The sequence below is a fragment of the Podarcis raffonei genome, chromosome 8 (genome assembly GCF_027172205.1).
Source record: "Podarcis raffonei isolate rPodRaf1 chromosome 8, rPodRaf1.pri, whole genome shotgun sequence".
Taxonomy (NCBI): domain Eukaryota; kingdom Metazoa; phylum Chordata; class Lepidosauria; order Squamata; family Lacertidae; genus Podarcis; species Podarcis raffonei.
Window position 1 is genome coordinate 9,590,655 of NC_070609.1, and position 21,561 is coordinate 9,612,215.

General features: G+C 46.3%; 1 protein-coding gene across 1 annotated transcript; it reads right to left on the reverse strand.

The window, feature by feature from the left end:
- Positions 1-701: 701 nt before the first annotated feature.
- On the reverse strand, positions 702-14,875 carry NKPD1 (NTPase KAP family P-loop domain containing 1). The gene is made up of 4 exons (XM_053399224.1): positions 14,818-14,875; positions 10,873-11,160; positions 3,634-3,765; positions 702-2,516 (listed from the first exon to the last, which is right to left on the reverse strand). The coding sequence occupies exons 1-4, from the start codon at positions 14,873-14,875 to the stop codon at positions 787-789; spliced, it is 2,208 nt and encodes a 735-aa protein (XP_053255199.1). The 3' UTR covers positions 702-786.
- Between the last annotated feature and the right edge of the window lie 6,686 nt (positions 14,876-21,561).

The window sequence follows — 21,561 nt, forward strand, 5'->3', positions numbered from 1 at the left end:
AACTTATTTAAACACCTTAAATAATTCAATCAGCTTGTTGCGCAAATCTAAATCCTTCATTGGCTACAGCAGCACTCATTTCCCTTCTCTTCACATTCGTTCCTGTATTCACAGCTTCCATTAAGTTTCGCAAAAAGAACAGAAGGAAGTTCAAATGTGGCCCATTTAGCATCACGTGTGGGAACGCCCGAAGCCTCTCCTAATCCCGTCTCCCACTGCAGATTGATGTGCGTTCCTCAGCTGATGGTAAATTGGCTTTCAAACTTCCCAGACATCAAGAAACACTTCCCACCGTAAACTTGTCTGCCACAATACCCAGTGCCTTCCCCAGAGGATTCAGGGATGTTTACGCCTCCCCCATCCCCCTGCACTGAAGTCAGCGAATTGCTGGGGTGGGGGCACTGACTGGTTTTTCTGCCGTTTCAGCAGCTGTGGTCCAGTATGTTTTTCTAATTGCATTTTTATTGCTTCCTTTAATTTCTTACATACTGTATTTTGTTGTGTCACAGCCGCATTTCACAGAATTCAAATTGCAGTGCAATAAAACACAAAGGAATAAATAAAAGGTACAGTTGAAAATGTGACGGCTGTGCCAGAAATCCACTGACACACCGTGGAACCACCTGGGTGAAGCTCACAGTTTGGGGAACCCCACCCTGGGAACACAGCCGACACTCATTCGCTGATCCACACCAAACGCAGGCAAAATCGTCTCTCAAATAGCTTCTCCACCATGACTGGTCATACCTTATTACAGAACGTTTGATAACCTGGAAACCCTCCGTCTTACACCATCCTGCCTGAATTGGCTGCTTCTCTGCCCTCCTCCTTTTCCAAGGAAGCTGCTTCTTTCTCCTTCTCTTTGTCCTTTTCCAGAGAAGCTAATTCTTTGAGGTAGTCCCTTTCCAGGGAAGCCAGGGACCGCAGCTGCCCCATCCGATACCTTATGGAGTGGTCCAAGTTGACCGTGTACCTCACGTACTTCTCCCCTTCCTTCACGGTGAAAGGGAAATCGTGCCACAAGAAGTTCTCGAAGAGTTCGGGGTCGTTGTCCAACGCCATGATGTTGTGAAGCTCCGTATGACGGGAGAAGAGCTCCTTGCAGTTCTCCGCGAAGACGTGCCACATGGTTTCCTTGTCGTCCTCGCCCACTGTGTGGCACTGCCGCCTGTCCTCCATGCACTGCAGTATCCAGCTCAAGCGGCAAGGCCATTGGTTGGCCATGACGACCCAGGCCGCCACCGACCGGGGGCAGATGGCATGTCTCAAGACATGCTGCTGGGCCATAAGCCGGATAGTGATGGGGATGGTGTTGACGATTCTCTTCATCTGGACAATACTGTCTGGGATGTACCTGTAAAGGGAATCGAATTCGTCGTGCAAGCAGTGGAAAGCTTCGTGGATGTACTGCACGGCCTGAGCGTCAATCTGTTGCTGGTCCATCTCTGCCGACGCTTCCATGTCTCCCAAGGCCCTGTCCTTCCCTTTGGCCCTTTTGATCCCCTGCTCCACGTTTCTCGTGATGATGTTGTACATCAAGTCCTCCCGGCTCTGGAAGGCCTCATGCAGAAACCGCAGCTTTGCCCTCTGGCCAATTTCCGGGATGGAGAAAGGCAGCGTCACTGTGCGGTTGAGGTAGAGGTAGCCGTTGTCCGCCATGCCCTTCATGCAGCTGGCTTCCTCCAAGCAAGAGACAATAACGCAAGGGTCCACCACCAGGATGAAGATGAAGGGGGCGTTGGTGTCTGAAAGCAGCGTGTTGATGGCATTCAGGACCCCGATGACTCGTTCTGGGTAGCACATGTCCAAGTTGGTAATCTCAAAGACAATCCTCAGCCGCCGCCTCTCAAAGATCTCCATGTAATACACAAAGTTGGTGAGGAGTGCAATCTCTTTCTTCACAGCGCTCATGAAGCCCAGGTGGCTGGTGAATTTCTCATTGCTGGTCATGCTCTCGATCTTCTTCTTCTGGCTGATGATCAGGTGCTTAATCACCGGAGCAATGGCCACCAAGGCCCCTGAACCGGTAACGCTGGCCAAGGAGGCAGCGAGGATCTTCAAGACGGTGCCGTCCCTCAGCCCTGGGACAAGGTACGCGGTTGTGGCCAGGCCAATGCCAGCTAGCAAGATGGTCAGGAACCCTCCGGCAGCAAAGGAGGCTTTCTTTTTGAGCCTCCACTCCTGCTGGCTGAACCCAGAGGCAAAGTGGGGCTTGCTCCCCACCACGTGGTAGAAGCTCAGAGGCAGAGGCCCGAATTGGTGGCGGATGCGGTCACACAAGGTGGTGACCAGACCAGCCCACAGCTTGTCACTGCCGGCGTATTCCCAGGCGCTGAATCTTATGAACATGAAGTCAATGTTCTTCCTCCTGAGATGAACCTCTGTGATGACTGGCTCATAGAACACCAAGTACCATAGGAGGGTCAGGTAGTTCCATCCTTCCGGTATCCGGGGCTTCTCATGTGTCCTCCTGTACTCATTTTCTTCTCTCCGGATGGTTTCCTTGTGCATGCATTCTGCCAAAGTGGAACAAAAAGGCATTAGCCTTTCAAAAGTGGGGTGAGATGTCGGGACCAGCTACTATCCTTCCTCATTTCAACTTAGAAAGGAGATTCCGACTTTCTGGCTGTGAGAGCTGTTCAACAGTGGAAGGTGGAGGACTCCACTGAAGGGTTTTTAACGGATTGGATGGCCATTTTTCAGGGATTCTCTACCTGTTATTCCTACATTTCAGGGAGTGGGACTAGATGATTCTCAGGCTCCCTTCCAACTCTACAATTTTATGACTCTACACCTTCACTCATCATCACTCTTTTGTACATGCCTGAAGGTAGAGAACCTGGTACCCTTTTTTTAAATCAGAATGCCCCTTGTATTTAGATCCGAGAAGCTGTTAAATTGAGCCCCTTATTGCCGGGGAGAGCACTGCAGGAAGAATCTTTTTAACTTCCCCCGTCAAGCAAAAGTTCTCTTTGAGTTGGCCGGAGCAGATTACTACACAGCACTTAGGAGTGTGCAATTTGTAAAATTGGCTTGAGGGGAGTGGAAAACACTTACATGCCACTTTAGATGTTAATATTATGTTAATACACGTAAGCCAGTTGTAATTGTATAATTTTTAATTTGTATTTTAGTGTGGCCTGATGCATTATGCATGTACCTATTTTACTTTTATTGTCTGTGCATGTGGGACAGCCTGATTGGCAAACGAGCAATACAGTGGTACCTCGGGTTAAGTACTTAATTTGTTCCTAACCTGTTCTTAACCTGAAACCGTTCTTAACCTGAAGCACCACTTTAGCTAATGGGGCCTCCTGCTGCTGCCGCACCGCCGGAGCATGATTTCTGTTCTCATCCTGAAGCAAAGTTCTTAACCCGAGGCACTATTTCTGGGTTAGCGGAGTCTGTGACCTGAAGCATATGTAACCTGAAGCGTCTGTAATCCAAGGTACCACTGTACATTTGTGCTTGTCTCTTAAATAACAAAATCCTGATTGAATGGACAGGCTAGAGAAAAAGGCCTGTTTATGGCAAAAATCCATGTTAGGAGGCACAGGGGCAGGGCTTTCCCCCCTATTATTACTGAATACCCAAGTTGATGCTTTTTTTTTTTTTTTTTTGGCCAGGACTTACTTCCAATATGATCAAGCAGCGAATGCAGGCGGTTTCCGCAAGGGGAGTAAAAGCCCACTGTGACGGGCGTGGAGGTGTGGCACAGTGTCTTGGAAAGGGAGCAGCAGTAAATGTCATCTTCCGTCAGGATATCTGAGGAGAGGAAAAGAATACAGCATTCGTAAACTGTGGACCAGCATAGATATGACAGCAGGAGATAACTAGGGTGGCTTTCAGATGACCTGGCTGTTGGCGTTCGTCCTGATGGGGTTGCACAAAGTTTGCAGGGACGTCGGACAATGTTGGCTGCTTATTGAGCAATCTGTTTTCAGAGAGGTTAGATCAGGTATCGTCAAACCTTTCAGACCTACTTTTAAGCCAGACATGCCTTTGGGGACCCATTTCTTAATTTTTTTACCATATATTTTGCATGGTAAACCCACCTTAGATCAGACCAGCTGAAGACCAGTAGGTGATGCTGTGTGAAACAATTGTTACCCTACACTTCCCAGTGCATTTTGCCGATTCTTTCCTTAGTGCAAAAAGTTAGATTTTGGGTGCGGTGAAGAGGGAAGCAGGTTTGTTGCACAAGAGCAGCAAATCAGCTTTAACTGTGCAACGTGAGTTTGCCAGTATGTAACCGATTCCCTGCTGAAAATAGAGACCGCTTGGAAGTGCCCATAATTGGGCAGCCTGTTTTAATGGTAGCTGTGGGAACAGCAAAGCCTGCAGTTCTAGAAAAGGCGGGGATGACAACTGCCCCCTTCCAAAGCAGTTTCTGCAGTGTTAGAAACTCAGATATATAAGGTAGGTGCCAAATGTCTCCTTAAATCAAGGTTACAGTCGCCAGAACAGAATTTCTAGTTGCCATTTGATGGATTGACTATGATTGACTGTATGACTAGTTCAGATGACAACCTTGAGCTCGGTTAAGAACACTGAGAACTTTAAAGAATAAAAGGCACTTGATCCAGGGATAGCCCACATATATTGGCCTTTTCTGACCCCCTTTGCTTAAAAGTGACTGTTCCTGCTCAGGCTGCACAGAAAAAGCATTTTGGTTTGAGAAATTCATTCTGATTGTGCCGATGAAATATAATTGAGAGAATTCTGCAAATTGGGGTATTAGTGTGTGAAAACAGGCCAGATCAGTAAAGATGTCAGGCACCATCATTCCTGGCTCCCATGCATCTTCACTTGGTTGCAAGTGGTTGAAAGCCAGGTGCAAAATGCGCCTGGCGCCTGGCTAATTTCAAACACTGAGCTCCTGCAAGGTTTCATCTGGCAACTCATCTCTTGCAAAGCTTATTGCTAATGTCATGGTTAAGGGGATATTGCAGAAAAATGTGACACTGGACGAACACTGCTCCCCAATACTGTTCCTTTAAATTGTAACCTACTTTGCACTTTTACTTTCCGTTTCTTATTTGACTCTCAGTTCAGTAAAATGCCAGTTGCACTCTTATGATTAAGGCTACGTGCATAACAGCTTTTGCGTTCCCCATTTAGCCAGCCCCAGGCCCTCCGACTAAAGGAGGTAGGACCATAATGGCTAACTGAGAACAAGCACGATAGTTAGGTTGCTGGAATGTTTTATTAAAATACAAAGATGAAAGAGAAGGGTACCAGTAAATGAAGTTGTATTGGGAACGCTGGATAGCCCCTATTCCATTCACACCCGTTTCCTGGGCCCAGAAATCAGCATGGAGGAACCATTTTTACAGGGCTCTTAAAAAAGAATCCTCATCACCGTCTTGGAAATTTAGATAATTATTCAGTGGAATTAATGGTAACTGTAAGCACTTTTTATAAGGCTTTTTATTTGCCTGTTCAGTGACTGAACAGGAAGCTGAGGTGAGCTTTAAAGTCCCTTAATTGTTAGAGACTCTTGGAGATTTCTTCTGCAGCATAATTAGGTTGTGTACCAGTGGGTGGAGTTCAGTGAGCTCCCGTTCCTCGGTCCCTGCTCCTGCCAACCTAGCAGTTCAAAAGCACACCAAACTGCAAGTAGATAAATAGGTACCGCTCTGTAGGGAAGGTAAATGGCGTTTCCATGCACTGCTCTGGTTCGCCAGAAGCGGCTTAGTCATGCTGGCCACATGACCCGGAAGCTGTACGCCGGCTCCCTCAGCCAAAAAAGCGAGATGAGTGCCGCAACCCCAGAGTCGGCCACAACTGGACCTAATGGTCAGGGGTCCCTTTACCTTTACCAATGGGTGGAGTTTGTGAGGTTTGTGAGCAAGGAATACATGTCGTTAGACAATTCCTGGTTCAAAATTCAGGACCAGGATGAATATTGCCTCCAGGCGGTCAGTACTTTGCAGAGGGGATTCAAGTGCCTATCAGAAATTTAGCTTTGTGCAGTTAAAGTACTCTGTCACTTTACTGCAGCAAATCCACTTCTGCTACAAGTAAATATTAAAAAATATTTATATATTTAAAAACTTAGATATACTAAAATACACTAAATATAAATATACTAAAATAAAGTATAGCTTCTTTTGTTTTATTTTTGCTTCTTATCATTACAATTTTTGTCATTTGGGGTGCATAGCCCCAGTGCTTTTTTTCTGGGGGGGACGCAGGGGTACACATACCCCTAAACATTTTGTGAACCTAACAGGAGAAGAAACTAATTTTTTTTTTAAAAAATTAGTTTCTTCTCTAGCAAGGTGAATCGTCAGTTCCGTTGCTACCCCCAATGGTGGCCTCATTTCCCTTAACGGTGTTTCCTGATTCTCAGACAGAAGCAAGCGTTTAATGTGTGAAGCAGTGTGGAGTGTGGATGTGTGGTGTTTTACTGAAGAAAGTTTGGCCTCCTTGAGGGGCAGTATTTCAAGATGAGTAGGAAAATTACTATTTTTCACCATCATGAGGTAATGCATGCCCTCTGTACTTTTGTCCATTTACTATATTTATTCCCCCCCCCATTTGAATTATAAAATGGTGATTTTTCTTGAGTCGGAATGAGAGTACCCTAAACGTTTTTAAAGAACAAAAGCACCCTAAGATTATTTTGACTCTGGGATGGCATAGCTGCATTCCAATTGAAGAAATGGGGCGATAGGCTCCTAAATCTCCCGCGATTCCGCCTTACAGCGGAATTGGCTCTGGAATTTCCGGCTGCTTGACATCATTTCCAGATATTCCTAGGCCACAAGAGGGTGTAGTGCATTGCTCATGTTGCATCTCCCACTTGGTCCTGTTAATCATGAGGACGTCCAGGGACAAGAGAAGCCTGGCAGGGCGTCTGGCATTCTGCCTCTGGGAAATCCTGTTCAGCAACACTCCCCATGTCCACCCAGCCACGTAGGCTTTTGACGCTGCACAGGTATTCTCCACCAGAAGAGCACAGGGACCTGCCTTATACCAGTGGATCCCATTGGCCCATCTGGTTGGCACCTGTCTGTGCTGAGAGTAAATGGAGTGCACCTCTGGGGGTGAAATGCATTAGCAGCACAGCAGTGACCACCTTGGGCTGCAAGCCTGGATAGTGTACATAGAGGTCCAGGGCTGTCGAAATGACTATATCAGAGCAATACGTTTTGACACCAGCTCGGTTGCATCTAGCTTAGAATTATCTGTGCTGAGGTTTCAGGCAGGAATCTTTCCCAATTCTACCTCGGGGTCATACCTGGGGCTTTCTGTACCTGCTGTACCACAGAGCAATAGTAGGGCGGTTCATAAATATATATATTTTAGAAAATGCCTGCTCCAAAGGTCTTATCTTACTACACTAGGGATTATGTAGCTATATCTGAAATTTCATGCATATCAGTTAATATCTTGACCCTGCTCCGCTGAATTGAAATTTCAGCCTTCACGACATAGGAAAACGGCCAAGTAAACAGCTATTTTCGTGGAGGAGGGTCAAGATATTAACTGATATGCATGAAATTTCAGATATGTCTGGAGTGAAAATAATGATAAACTCTAGAAGACCAGTTACCATATTTTTTGCTCTGTAAGACTCACTTTTTCCCTCCCAAAAAGTAAGGGGAAATGTGTGTGCGTCTTATGGAGCGAATGCAGGCTGCACAGCTATCCCAGAAGCCAGAACAGCAAGAGGGATCGCTGCTTTCACTGCGCAGCGATCCCTCTTGCTGTTCTGGCTTCTGAGATTCAGAATATTATTTTTTCTTGTTTTCCTCCTCCAAAAACTAGGTGCGTCTTATGGTCTGGTGCGTCTTATAGAGCGAACAATCCTGCAGCAACAATCATTTTACAGTCTGACTCCTTGTTTACCAAAAATGAAGCATCCTGCTCATGCAAAATCAAGGTAAAACTCACTTCATGCAAAATGTTGCAAAAGGAATTGAATTTGTCTGGAGTGAAAATAATGATCAACTCTAGAAGACCAGTTAAGTACAGTGTGAAATTTCAGATATAGCTATATAATCCCTAGTGTAGTAAGATAAGACCTTTGGAGCAGGCATTTTTTTAAAAAAAGTTTTTTATGAACTGCCCTAGAGCAATAGTCCACGTGCATCCATGCCTAATTTTGCATACTTGAGGGTTGGCAGTGGGTAGTAAAGCACCAACAGGGTATGCTCTGGCGGGAGTGAAATGCGTCTCTTGTCCACAGAATGCCAAGATGCACAACACCACTTCCTCCCCTGGGTGTTCCTGTAACATCCAGGCCTTCCTTCCGCACACGCCACCCACTGTAATGGTTTAAAACACATAAATTACATTGCTACTATTCAGGTGTGACCTACATTCCAGAATTTCCTTAACGCTCTGCAAACCGGCATGCAAAAATTAACAGCGACACCCCCCCTCAGAAAAAGAGCTGTCGCTCCAAACCGGTGGAAAACACCAATATATTCTGTCTCACTTTCATGATGAAAATAATAAAATAGCAAGGAAGGCTTTCCATCCAGACCCAAAACTGCTTAGCTTCAACAAAGCGGCTGTCCCAAGTTCTTTCAGACCAAGGCATGTATTAAGACGGACCCTAAATTAACAGAGTGCTGGACTTTGACAGGAGAGATCTTGAGTTCAAATCCTACCCTTCATCCAGTCATGATTCTCACTGGTGGCCTCAGGCCATGCACCACGCCTCGGCCTAACATACCTCACAGGGCTGTTGTCAAAATAAAGTGCAATGCTCCACAATCGCCAATTTCCTCCAGCGTTTTTTTCCAGATGGAGCCTGTTGTTCCTCAAAGAAATAGGAACTTTAGTGCATAAGAACTGGCTAAAGTCAAGTCTGTGTATGGAGTCTGGACTGTACCATTCTAAACGGCAGGAAAAGATTCACACTATTGAATGCTCTTCCATAGCAATAATTCCCTCCACACACAAAATTAGAATGTCAGGGGAAGCTTAGGCTAGGTTTTTTGTGCAAGGATTTTCCCCCATGTAGTGCATTTATTTATATGTGCCCCTCTCTGTAGTCTGAAGTAGCATAACCCCTGACGCTGTCGGAACTGGGCGTCAGTTTCTGCTGGTTTTTTTTTTAAAAAATCAAGCAGAAATAATGCAAATTCAAGTGCAGGAACATCAACCTTTCTTGAGCTTGTTTGGAGGTTCTAGCAGGGGAGCGCAGCTATCGTATACCCTTGACCGAAGAACGGTACACTCCTTCTATCTGGGATGGTCGTCCTCTTCCACCGAGCGCGCAGCTTCGGGAGGGACGCACATAGAGCGGTGAGGGAGGGAGGGGACACCCGCCTAGCCAGCCAGATCAGCCGAATCAACCCTGGCAATCAATGGGGTGACAGATGTCGCATCCAGATCACCCTCACATCCGAACATCAACCTTTCTTTCACATTAGGGATTTGAGGTATAGGCTTTAAAGAAGGGGCTAACTGACTAGGAAGTGGATCACAAATGAATACAGTAATTACAGCTATGAATTCAAATGATGAAGGGCTTCTTTTTTTTGGAAAAAAAAATTCTTACTGAGGATCTTGTGAAAATAAATATAAGAAGAAATAGATCCAAGAACAAGAGTTTTAACTGTAAGCATGGCATCAATTTTATAAAAATGGGGCTGCTTTATTAATATTCCTTAAAAGATATTACTCCCAAGGGTATCGCATCCATGCTAGATGCAAGGACTTTTTTTCCTTATGTGATGGGGAATTGTTGAAGGTAATTAAGATAGAAAAAGTGTTCTTAGGAAATCTGCAAAGAGAATTGTTGAGCTGTTAAAATGATGGCAGTTGGGTTCAGTAACTTATCTGAGTTTGTTTCTGTTATAACCTGAAGCGCCACATCAGGAAGCAAAATCTAGCAATTAATTCATAACTTCTGAATGGCAGCCCTAATGCTTGTTGCAAAGTATTTGAAAAAGAAGGAGAAGTTGTTAAGCAACTGAAGGCTTGACGTATTATGCTAATTAATGAAATAACTATTCAAATATGTTTCGGAGGTAAGCGCTAATTAACTTCCTACTTACAGGAATTGTTCGCTGCAACAAAACAAAAGTTCTAATTGGCAGTTAACCTTCTGAGAATTATTATTATTTTTTTAATTCAGGTGGTGAGTGGGAAGCCTACTGTATAAACAACTTTTTTTCAGTTTCTGTTTAAGAAAACTATTGTTGGGGATCTGAAGAAAGTGGTAAAGAGATACACGTTTTGTTCCAAAATACGGAGAACAGAAATCCTGTTGGTGCTCAGATTAAACAACTGGAAGATGAAATTCGAAAACAATTCCTACCATTCCAATTTTTAGAGTACCATATTTTTTGCTCTATAAGACTCACTTTTTCCCTCCTAAAAAGTAAGGGGAAATGTGTGTCCGTCTTATGGAGCGAATGCAGGCTGCGCAGCTATCCCAGAAGCCAGAACAGCAAGAGGGATTGCTGCTTTCACTGCGCAGTGATCCCTCTTGTTGTTCTGGTTTCTGAGATTCAGAATATTTTTTTTCTTGTTTCCCTCCTCCAAAAACTAGGTGCGTCTTATGGTCTGGTGCGTCTTATACAGCGACAAGTACGGTATATTGTTTCTTTTAACACACCTTTTAATGGGGAGCCAACGGGATTTATACCTGGGGTACCTAGTTTGAAACCCCCTCTCTGCCATGAAGCTGACTGAGTGGCCTTGGGCCAGTCACCTCCTCTCAGCTGAACCTACCTCACAGGGTCGTTGTGATAATAAACCCGGGCAAGGGAGAACCACAGGCACTTGAACTCAACACATACCTTGGAGGACAGGTGGGGTACGAACGCAACAATAAACAAATGGAATGACCTGACCTGCTCTCCCATACACCCAAACCCAGCTGCCGCGAGTCAGGAAAAGGCTTACCTTTCCGGCTGTGGCATTCCGCGTTCGAGCAATGAGAGCCCTCGCCAGAGCATGTGCAGCCTCCGTCATGGTGATCTTCGCAGCGATGCAACCTCGTGATCTCGTCGTTGCAGCAGCTCATCGGTGGAGCTGGAGCTAGAGCTAGATCTAGAGCTGGAGCAGAAGTAGGAGCAGGAGGTGGAGATGGAGCAGGAGCTGGAGGTGGAAGTGGAGGTGGTGGAGCTGCAGGAGGCAAACGCACCAGAGTCCCCAGATAGTTGGGACCCTGCAAGAGAGAAAGAGACCAGTCTCAGCAGTTGCCTTTGGCAGCTAAACTTCTTTTCCAAAACTGTATTTCAGGCAGTTGTGTCAGTGTCCCGATGCGGCTGTAATTCTCTCCCTCTTCCCCACCAGATTTTTTGGGGGGTTTTTTTGGGGTGGAATTGTTGTCAAAAAGCCCAAAGGAAGCAATCCAGTGATGTACCTGTCCGGGCAGGTACAGCCGACGGAACAGAAACGACGGCACGCGTTTCCTCAGTCTACCCAAGGTTAAAAACCGAGCGGAACGAAATATCCAGCAGGCGTGGCAAAAAGTTGGAACGCATCCTGAAATCTGCCCTCGCATACCAACAAAACAAATTAGCAAGACAAATATCTCAGTCACCTGAGGAAGATAATGGCTCCACAGCGCATTAAGTGGTTGGTGACTGGTTATTGAAGAGGTGGGAATGTGACGGAGGAGGGCTGAGTCAAGGAAGGCCACTCAACCCTGCTCTCATATCAACTGGAGAGAGCCTTTTTCTTTTTAAACAATACGTTGGAAAAAGGCTGTTGCATTTAGGAGAGCCGATGAATTACGGAAAGCAAGCAAAATATTTGTTGAATGTCATTTGCTGCCTGCTTTCATCTCCTTTCTACCGGGTGGGTGGGGCAGAGTGCCTTGGGAATTTCTCTGGTTATATTATGCTCCGCTTGCAAAAATTTAAACCCGTTAAAGGAGAGAATCGGCAACTGGACACCCCGGGGCCCAAATCCAGTCCTCCAAGGACAAGAACCCGCCTGGAGTCGCCAACTCAAAAGGCCGAGCGAAATCTGGCCCAGGATTCGAACTAGCAGCCAGCACCGCTGGTGAATATCGAGAGCCCTTCAACAGAAAATATGAAGTCTGAGAGGAAGAGAGCTTTTGGCAAATGGCAAAGGGGCTTGCTGCAATGTCCTTTTTGAGGGAGACTGCCGTGGGCGGTCGTCCTTTCTTCAAAATAGCCACTCTCAGCTCGGCTTTTGTTTTCAAAAATACTGGCCCTTTGAGAAGGACTTGGGGACAGAAGGGAGTTGAGTTGGGTGAGGAGCGGAGCCACAATGGAATCTGTCATATTTGGGTTTGAACCAAGACATTGGAACTTAACAATAATGGAACTTATACATATAAACTTAACGAGAAGAGCCTGACAGAGTCCGACCCAGCCATATAAGCAGCCATCACTCTCCCAGGTACTACCAGACTTAGAAGCCCCGCCTCCTCCTTTAGGCCACATCCATTCCATTTTAGCCCCATTTAACGAGATATGTTTCAATTAATGGTCTATAATAAATAAAGGTCCCCACGTGCATGTACAGAGAGCCTTTCTCTCACCCTTCAACAACTGCCACTGGCCCCACTCCCAAAACATACTTAGAATTAAGGCCTGGAATTTGCCCTTTTAGAAATCAAGTACCACACACACCTCCCGTAATGACATTTTGAGAACATGGTTTAAAAACAAACATGGGAAGAAAAGCTTGTCACGATTCTCCTATTGCTTTGCCGCACCCCACCACCCTCAAACAAAAAAAATAAAAAATGGTTGAGAAGACGTGATGTACCTGGACTCTGGGCAAACATTTGATAGTGTAAGGCGTGAATTGCATGTGGCAAAGTTAGCCGAAACCTGGCCTAAGTTATGGACAAGTCTGGAAACTTCTGGAATTCTCTTTTCCCCAAATGGGATGCTTCTTCCTAGATGGGCTTCGTTCCCAGGCCTTGGAGTCCTGCGGAGCTTTGCAGAGATATGGTTTTTTTTTTGTGCTCTATTTTGTGACGAAGAGAAGGGACGGATAGGATGCAGAAAGGAGCAAAGGCTCTGAGATCTCTCAAGGCAGCGAGGCCTTTCCAAACGTCTGGAGAAGGATCCCGGGGTCTTAAGTTATAGGAGGGCTGCCTCTGGCTAAGGCAAGGAATACTGGGTGTCATTAAGAGCGGCGCTGGCAGATTGGGGGAAAAGGCAGCGTGGGCGGTTAGCAAAGTCACTTAGATAACGCAGGCGGGGTCCAGAGAGAAAAGAAGTCCTGATAACACTTTACTGAGGGAACTGGAAAACAAACAAACAAACAGAAAACACCGGTGTAGAAGGACAGAGAGGTTTTGTTTTCCTTACATTAGACCTTGTACAAAGCAGTGAGACATTCAACAAAGCACGCAGAGCTCAATCTCCCTCACAACTACACAGCCAATCCGAGCCTGTGCTACTGCAACAAAGATGATGCCACTTTGACTGGTTGCTAAGCAACAGCTCCTCCTGCCCCCCCCCTGGCTAGTTGAGGGTACCACAGAATTAACCCTTAAATTGCACGCAGAATGATCTCTGCTGTCGCATTTCTAACACCGACTTGCGCATCGCAGTCCATTGAAAAGTTCCCGCTGAAATGAATGGGAGCTGTGCAAGAGTGGGGCTGGAGCTGGAGAAGCTGCCTCTCAGTTTTGGCTCATATATATGTTAAAGTGATGTGCAGAAATGTATTATATATGAGGAAGTTGCTTTAATTTAATTTAATTTAATCTGGTAAAGATTGCATAAAAATGTGTATATTAGTAGAAATTCCCACTAAAACGTTGATGAGTTCTCATTAGGGCTTTATTATTATTATTATTATTATTATTATTATTATTATTATTTTATTTTAGTGCACCCTGATGGGAAAATGAGAAACGGAGAGAAACCAAAACTGTCCTTCATCCACCGCTTACTGTGAGCATCCTTTCAAGGACTGTGTAACTGTAGCTGATCTGACACTCGTATGCACACTTTTCCCACACCACTGGCCCACCCCCTGCAACCGGTTGCCTAAAGCAGAATATTACACCTCTTTCAGCTCAGGTAGCTGAGAAGGAAGTAGCCCACTATCTCAGGCAACCGTTTAAGGCCTGTTATCCATAAATTTTGTGTTGAGTGTGCCTAAGGGAGCAGGGAACTTCCTGAACATAAATACAGGTAGCCTTGTTAAGCTATTTAATTGTATTATTGGCACTTGAGGAGAATCCTGACTACACCATTTATCTTATGCATTTCCACAAAGGCTGGAGGCTGCTTTTCATTTTCTTCTACGTGGAATTAAACAAGTCAGTTGGGCTGTCATTTCCCTGCTGCTGCGGCGGCCGGCTGTCCACCCACAGCTCAGTCCTGGGGGTTAGTTTCTTCCTCCGAGAGGTGAAGGAAGAGATTGCAATGACTTGGCCAGTTAGGCAGATGGGAAACTGCCTGATACGAGTCCAGACATCTATCTGGGTGCAGACTTCACTGCCTGGCAACGACTACGAGGCTTAAGAGTGTTCTGAAGCTTGTATTTAATCTGCTGGTGCCCTAAATCAATTAGTTTGCTGTACTAGGTATTCAAATGACTTGGCACTCTCTATTGTGCAGTGAAAAAACGCCATGGAGCAATCGTGCCGTAAGTAACGCAGTGGTGAGGCCGTCATGTGTTTGTGAATAGCCTGGCAAGGCCCCGTGAGGCACTAAGATCAGATTGTGAAATGCTTTATTTCCTTTTGAGGAACATCGGAGGCTAGAAGAAGTCCTTGCTGGATCAGACAAAGATCCACGTAACATAGCGTCTAGCTGAATTGGTGAAGTCCCCCCCCGCCAAGAGCTCATAAACAGAACAGGGTGGGTGACAACTGTCCCCAACTCAGACAGGTAAACTGCATCTCACCCTGGAGGTTCCACTGAACAGCTGCATTGGCAATGATCACTCCATGTGGAACCCGCATGAGGAGAGGCAGTTAACCTGCAAACACCAGATGCTGAAAGCAAGCAATGGGGATGCCTCTTGCCTTGTAGGCTTTTGAGCAACGGAGGCTCTTGCCCAAGTTCCCTCGTCACCAGAGATTAGGCAGGTGGCTACAGGAGAGACAGGACCTTTTCTGTGGTAGCTCCCTGGCTTTGGAATTCCCTCCCGAGGGACATTTCCCCTCTGTCAACTACTATTGTCATATAGGCTCCAGCCCCCCCAAAATAAAATAAAAATTTCCTGATCTTTGACATTAACTGTCATGACTTTTACGTCATTTGCTGGTTTTATTCTGTGTTGCTGCTTTAGTCTATACCTTATCATTTTATTGTGTATTGTGTACTAGCAACATTGTAATAGGCATGGCTTGGGAATTCTAAGAAACCGACATATCAGTGCAGTTTTGAAACCAGTGACTAAAGGTTCAGTCCTCCATCTTGAATCAAAATGGCATCCACAGATGAAAACCCAGTCCTTGATCTCAGGAACCATCGTGCAAAAATTGGTTACAATATCTTAAGACATGTCCAAAAGCAAACAGAGAAACAACTTTCCCAAAAAATATAGTAGATTTTTAATTTCTGGTATGCTACCTTGAGGATCTTTAAAAAACAAATAGAAGACTAGATTTTTGTTTTTTAAAAAACCCACTTAAATAATAAGCCACACAATTAAGTACAGTGGTACCTTGGTTTACGAACTTAATCCGTTCTGAAAGTCCATTCTTAAACCGAAACCATTCTTAAACCGAGGCACGCCTCCTGCCTCCGGTGCCCTTCCACCATTTGGATTCTGTTCTTAGACTGACGTAAAGTTTGCAAACTGGGACACTACTTCCGGTTTTGCAGAGTTCGTAAACTGAATTGTTCGTAAACCGAATTGTTCGTAAACAGGACTGTTCTTAAATCAAGGTACCACTGTATCTGCACATGTGAGAGAATGTTCCTTAAATCTTATACATTGTATACCCATTCAACTATCTTATATTGCTTGCAATACATCACCAAATAGTTGGAGAGGCTGTGGGGATAAAGGGACTTTTTTTCCATCTCTGTTGGGAATTCCCAAATGGTGCCTTATTCTGTAATGAAATCTATCAGGAGACATCAAAGATGATTAAAACACACGTTCAATTTCTCCTCAGTTAGCCCTAATAAATATGTGGACAGATACTATGTGGACATTTCACCAAAATGAACTTCTGACATGGATGCCCGCAGCTGCCAGGATCTCTATGGCACAACAATGGAAAAATCTGATTATATCATTACGGTATTAAAATCTCTAGAACTTAGTTATTGCTGATAAAATAGCGCATAGGTTACAGGTCTCTAACCAGTCTCTAACCAGAGTGGTGCATGCTCTGGTTATCTCCCGCTTGGACTACTGCAATGCGCTCTACGTGGGGCTACCTTTGAAGGTGACCCAGAAACCACAACTAATCCAGAATGCGGCAGCTAGACTGGTGACTGGGGGCGGCCGCCGAGACCATATAACACCGGTCTTGAAAGACCTACATTGGCTCCCAGTACGTTTCCGAGCACAATTCAAAGTGTTGGTGCTGACCTTTAAAGCCCTAAACGGCCTCGGTCCAGTATACCTGAAGGAGCGTCTCCACCCCCATCATTCTGCCCGGACGCTGAGGTCCAGCACCGAGGGCCTTCTGGCGGTTCCCTCATTGCGAAAAGCAAAGCTATAGGGAACCAGACAGAGGGCCTTCTCAGTAGTGGCGCCCGCCCTGTGGAACGCCCTCCCACCAGGTGTCAAAGCAATAAACAACTACCTGACATTCAGAAGACATCTTAAGGCAGCCCTGTTCAGGGAAGTTTTTAACGTGTGATATTTTAGTGTATTTTTGGTTTCTATGGAAGCCGCCCAGAGTGGCTGGGGAGGCCCAGCCAGATGGGCGGGGTATAAATAATAAATTATTATTATTATTATTATTATTATTATTATTCTCTAAGGGACAGGTAGATTCTGTTCATTTCTACTCAACATTGTGGGGCTTTATTACATATCGTTTTAGTTTCAGGTTTTCAAGTATGTCACGATCTTAAATTAGGTATTACAACTTAATATGCTTAGGTTATGTGTGCCTTGTTGTTAGTTGGATATATTATGGGGGTTTTTTGGTTTTGTTTTAATTGTTCGTCTCGGTGGTTCTACAATAATTTGAAAACCAATAAAAAATAAACTAGAGAGAAAAGAGAGAAAGAAATCCAGCTGGCCCCTGTTGGAAGCAGGAAAGAGGGACTGATGGGGACATCGGTCTAATGAAGTACGGTTCTTATGCTCCTGTTAGGAGCATAAGGGAAAAGGGCAAGGAGAAGGGAAAAGGCAAAGGAAGTTTTAAGTGCTCAGAGTGGGCAGGCCTCATCAGAGCTGGGTGATGTAAAAGGATGCAAAGGTGTAATTAACCGCACCAGCTGGAAATGCTACAGACTGACAGAAAAACACTCAGAAAATCAGGTGTGGCAGCCACACTCCTCAGCTGCTGTCTTTCCTTTCCAGCTGGGAAGAACGGAGCATGACTAAGGCTGCGGAGGAGGCGTCCCAGTTTTCAGGGCCATTATGGGACGCCAGGATTTTAATTACCAGTGACGAGAGCTTATCGATTAAGAGAGAATTTCCTGCTTTCTCATCCTCCTCTGCTGCCCTCTACTGCTAGCGTGGTTGAAAAGCGGCAAGAAAACATTCAGAAGACAAAAATAACAAATATCATTACATTTGCATACCTGACTCTACAAGCACCAGGCGAGTGGCTCAGGCTTAGCCGTTATTCAGGCTGGCCTGTGCTTTTAAACAGCTGTGGGACAGGCAGAAATGCAGCAGGTGAAGTCTCTCCCCCCCCCCCCACGTTACTGGCTGGGGAAACTTCATTTCATTTAGCTCAGTTGGTAGAGCATGAGACTCTTAATCCCAGGGTTGTGAGTTTGAGCCCTGCTTTGGGCGAAAGATTGCAGGGGGTTGGACTAGATGACCACCGTGGTCCCTTCTGACTCTGCGATTCTATGACCTTGCTTACAAGTTAATGGGAGCTGCGGCTGGCTGAGGTGTGGAGGACACCTGGAAAGAAAAAGCCATTTTGCCATCAGCAGCAGCCTAACTTGCAAGCCAAGGTCACAGCTGGGTGCTAAGAGATGACCATTTACACCCAGTGTAAGGTAGTTTCTATGGGAGTATATTGTATTTAATTACGGGGTGTCAGAGTTTTTAGGGGGCTAACCAGGCTGGGATAGCAGGCTTGTTGGTTTCTGAATGTCTGATGTAGATTTTCAGTTTCGTTGTTCTGTATGGGACAATGACAATAAAGATTATTGAATTGTATCGTAACTCCCATGCAGTGGTAATCTGGTCGCCCTGTGCTGTCTTGCCGAAAAGAGCAAGGGGAATTTACTACTCCGTGTTTCTGGTCTTGTGGGCAGAATTCTACCACCTCTCAGCGCCTGGCCGGAAATGTGAGGAAGCAGCTAGAGCGCGGTAAAATTGAATTCTCTGTTTGCCAGCGTGGCGTGAACAACCGCCTTACCCAGGGGCCCCTTCTCCATTACATTTTGGTGACAGTCCTCCTGCCCGAGTGGTGTATCCACTCCCAGTGGTAAAATATAGGTAAAGGTAAAGGGACCCCGACCATTAGGTCCAGTCGTGACTGACTCTGGGGTTGCGGCGCTCATCTCGCTTTATTGGCCAAGGGAGCCGGCGTTTGTCCGCAGACAGCTTCCGGGTCATGTGGCCAGGATGACTAAGCCGCTTCTGGCAAACCAGAGCAGCACACAGAAACGCCGTTTACCTTCCCACCGGAGCGGTACCTATTTATCTACTTGCACTTTGACGTGCTTTCGAACTGCTAGGTTGGCAGGAGCTGGGACCGAGCAACGGGAGCTCACCCCGTCACGGGGAATTGAACCACTGACCTTCTGATTGGCAAGTCCTAGGCTCTGTGGTTTAACCCATAGCGCCACCAGCATCCCTAGGTAAAATATAGGACGCCCTTAATAACCGATTGTTCACGCCTTTCTGGACAGCACCAGAAACTGTGCCTGAGGGTGGGCACGTCACTCTGCCGAATTGGATGACCAGCCCTTTTGCCCTCCGAGGGTGACGCCTCGCTTAAATGGCCGGCTGCATTCACTCGCCCAAAGGGCATATGTGGCGAGGTGTATCTGAGGTCCTACCAAATTTCCCATCGGACAGCCGCAAACCCAGAAACATCTCCAGACTTACCCTGGATCATATCAAGGGCCTTTGGGTGTCAGCAGAGCCAAACTTTCTCAGGGTCTAAAAATCCTCATGTGGCCTCAGCACTCGGAAGTGCTGCTCCAGATGCTCTCATCGCAGCTCTGAGAGGGAATCATGCTTTATTCCCTTCAGGATCCTTCCTGGTACTTAAAGAGGAGGCAGGCAGGCAGTTGGGGAACATTCCTTCCTCGCAGCCTCCACCCCTCTTCTGCGCGCTGAGGATTGCAGGAGCTCCCTCAAACCTCCCCTGACCTGTTTTCATGGGCCGGGTTGCAACAGGCGGGGGGAATGTGGGGGCGGACTTGGCCTCGCCGGTAAGGGACACGGGGTTCACGCGAGTGCCGTGGTGCCCGAGGGCAGGAAACCAGCCTCTGCCAAATTCTGTGATTATTTCAGTCTCCTGTGTTAACACACGTCTTTCTAAAGAAGAAGCTTTCGTTTTCAGTAAAGGTAAAGGGACCCCTGACCATTCGGTCTAGTCGTGGACGACTCTGGGGTTGCGGCGCTCATCTTGCTTTATTGGCCGAGGGAGCCAGTGTACAGCTCCCAGGTCATGTGGCCAGCATGACTAAGCCGCTTCTGGCGAACCAGAGCAGCACACGGAAACGCTGTTTACCTTCCTGCCAGAGTGGTACCTATTTATCTACTTGCACGTTGACATGCTTTCGAACTGCTAGGTTGGCAGGAGCAGGGACCGAGCAACCTTCTGATCGGCAAGTCCTAGGCTCTGTGGTTTAACCCACAGCGCCACCGCATCCTTTTCATTAGGCCTCCCTATAATTTGTAGCGTGGACCCAGGCGCCCCAACAGGTGTCCCAAAGAGAAATCAATCTATTTGGGACTTGCAAATCGTATGCAAATGATACATAATTGATTGTGCTTATTCCCCTTCCCCAAATGCATTGTGTTTCCTTTGCGCTGAAACGAACGGGGTGGAATAAGAAAACGTCAACGTAACTTACACAAACTTTCCTAAGTTATTTGCCACAGCAGACCGTAAGACTTGGGGCGCATTGAATTTTTCAACTTTCAAATTCCCAGAATGAGGGGAAATGGAAAGAGGAACACAAATTGCAGACCATTGACGGAGGTCAGTATTGGAAATTGCCTGATTGAATATGCATGGTATTGGCTGTTGTTCTTCTTTTAGTCCGCAAACACTATGCAAATAATTACATTATTTACTGCATTGGTTTTTATGTTTCTCCTCCGCTGAAGTGCTTAATTACACAAATAACGCTAGTTTCAGACACAGTGGATAGCGAGACGAATAATTTAGGTTTTAGCGGAAGCTGACCTGTAGCAAAACTGATTGTGACAAACGCATTACTGGATGGAAGTGGCTGCCTCATTCTGCCGCTGATCTGAGGAGTAGCTCATATGGCGCCTTCATTTTTCAAGGCTTCTCGCAGCGGCCGCATCCAGACAATCATAACTTGGCTTTATAAGCCAAGATAGGAGCATAGGAACCTGCCTTCCACTGAGTCAGACCATTGGTCCATCTTGCTCAGCAATGTCCACACTGGCTGACTTTCCAAAGAGGGAAAACTTCTAGCCCCTTGCCTGGAGGTGCCTGGGATCAAAGATAGGGCTTTGAAAGGGGCTTCACAAGACCCTGATCATCAGCAGGTCAAAAAGGTCACCAGATGTCATTGTAAGATCAGGTGACTGATAGGTGGCCAGCGACACCCACACCTATCAAAGCTCATAATCCAGTTCCCCATCCCTGCCTTAATCTACGGAAGTCTTCCTTGTTACTTTGCCATCTGACACAAAAGGAAGAATCAAAGGGGCTGTGTCCTTGGCCGAAACACTGAACGGGCTGAGATATTTTTTTAAGCTTTATGGTTTTATTTTGAATACCAGGGTTGTAAGTTCATCAAGCCATCAGAAATACATTGGTGATTACAGGCCCCCGCCCCCTGCGCTTACACACGCCGGCTTATGCTCAGGGCACTGGGAAAGAAATGAAATAATTCGAACCAAGCCTGGAAATGGCGGGAGAGAGCTAGAGAGTCCTCGTGGCTCGCGAGGAGACCCTCCCTGGAGCCTGAAGAAGACGTCAGTGAGGGCAGAGGAACCCCAAAGAGATCAGAGGTGCAGCAGAGCTTTGTTTGCACTGCTCAGCCTCCCTGCCTAACAGCTGATGTGCGGGGTAGCACAGCTACCACAGCCGCTTTCCCGCACGTCCTCTGGCCTCCTGCCAGCCCCAGAGCTTCGATTCTAGTTGCGGATAATTTTGGATACAGTATTTTTGGTATAGATTGAAGAGAGCAACAGAGAGGGTGTTTAGAGGGTTCTCCTCACTAGGCGTGATTTCACTTATGCGTGTGGGGGCTGCGTAAGTGAGGGGACGCTTGTACGATAAGTAAAGCTGCCCTGGGCTCCTTCGCAAGGAAGCGCAGGATATAAATTCAGTCTGTAATA

Bases quoted from the DNA above. Each gene is read 5' to 3' on its own strand.
- NKPD1 (XM_053399224.1), bottom strand. From the start codon at position 14,875: ATGCGGGTTCCACATGGAGTGATCATTGCCAATGCAGCTGTTCAGTGG. The intron at 11,161-14,817 runs GTGAGATGCAGT...GCAACTGCTGAG, and splicing joins TGTTCAGTGGAACCTCCAGG to ACTGGTCTCTTTCTCTCTTG. The intron at 2,517-3,633 runs GTAAGTCCTGGC...CCACTTTGGCAG, and splicing joins GCTGCTTGATCATATTGGAA to AATGCATGCACAAGGAAACC.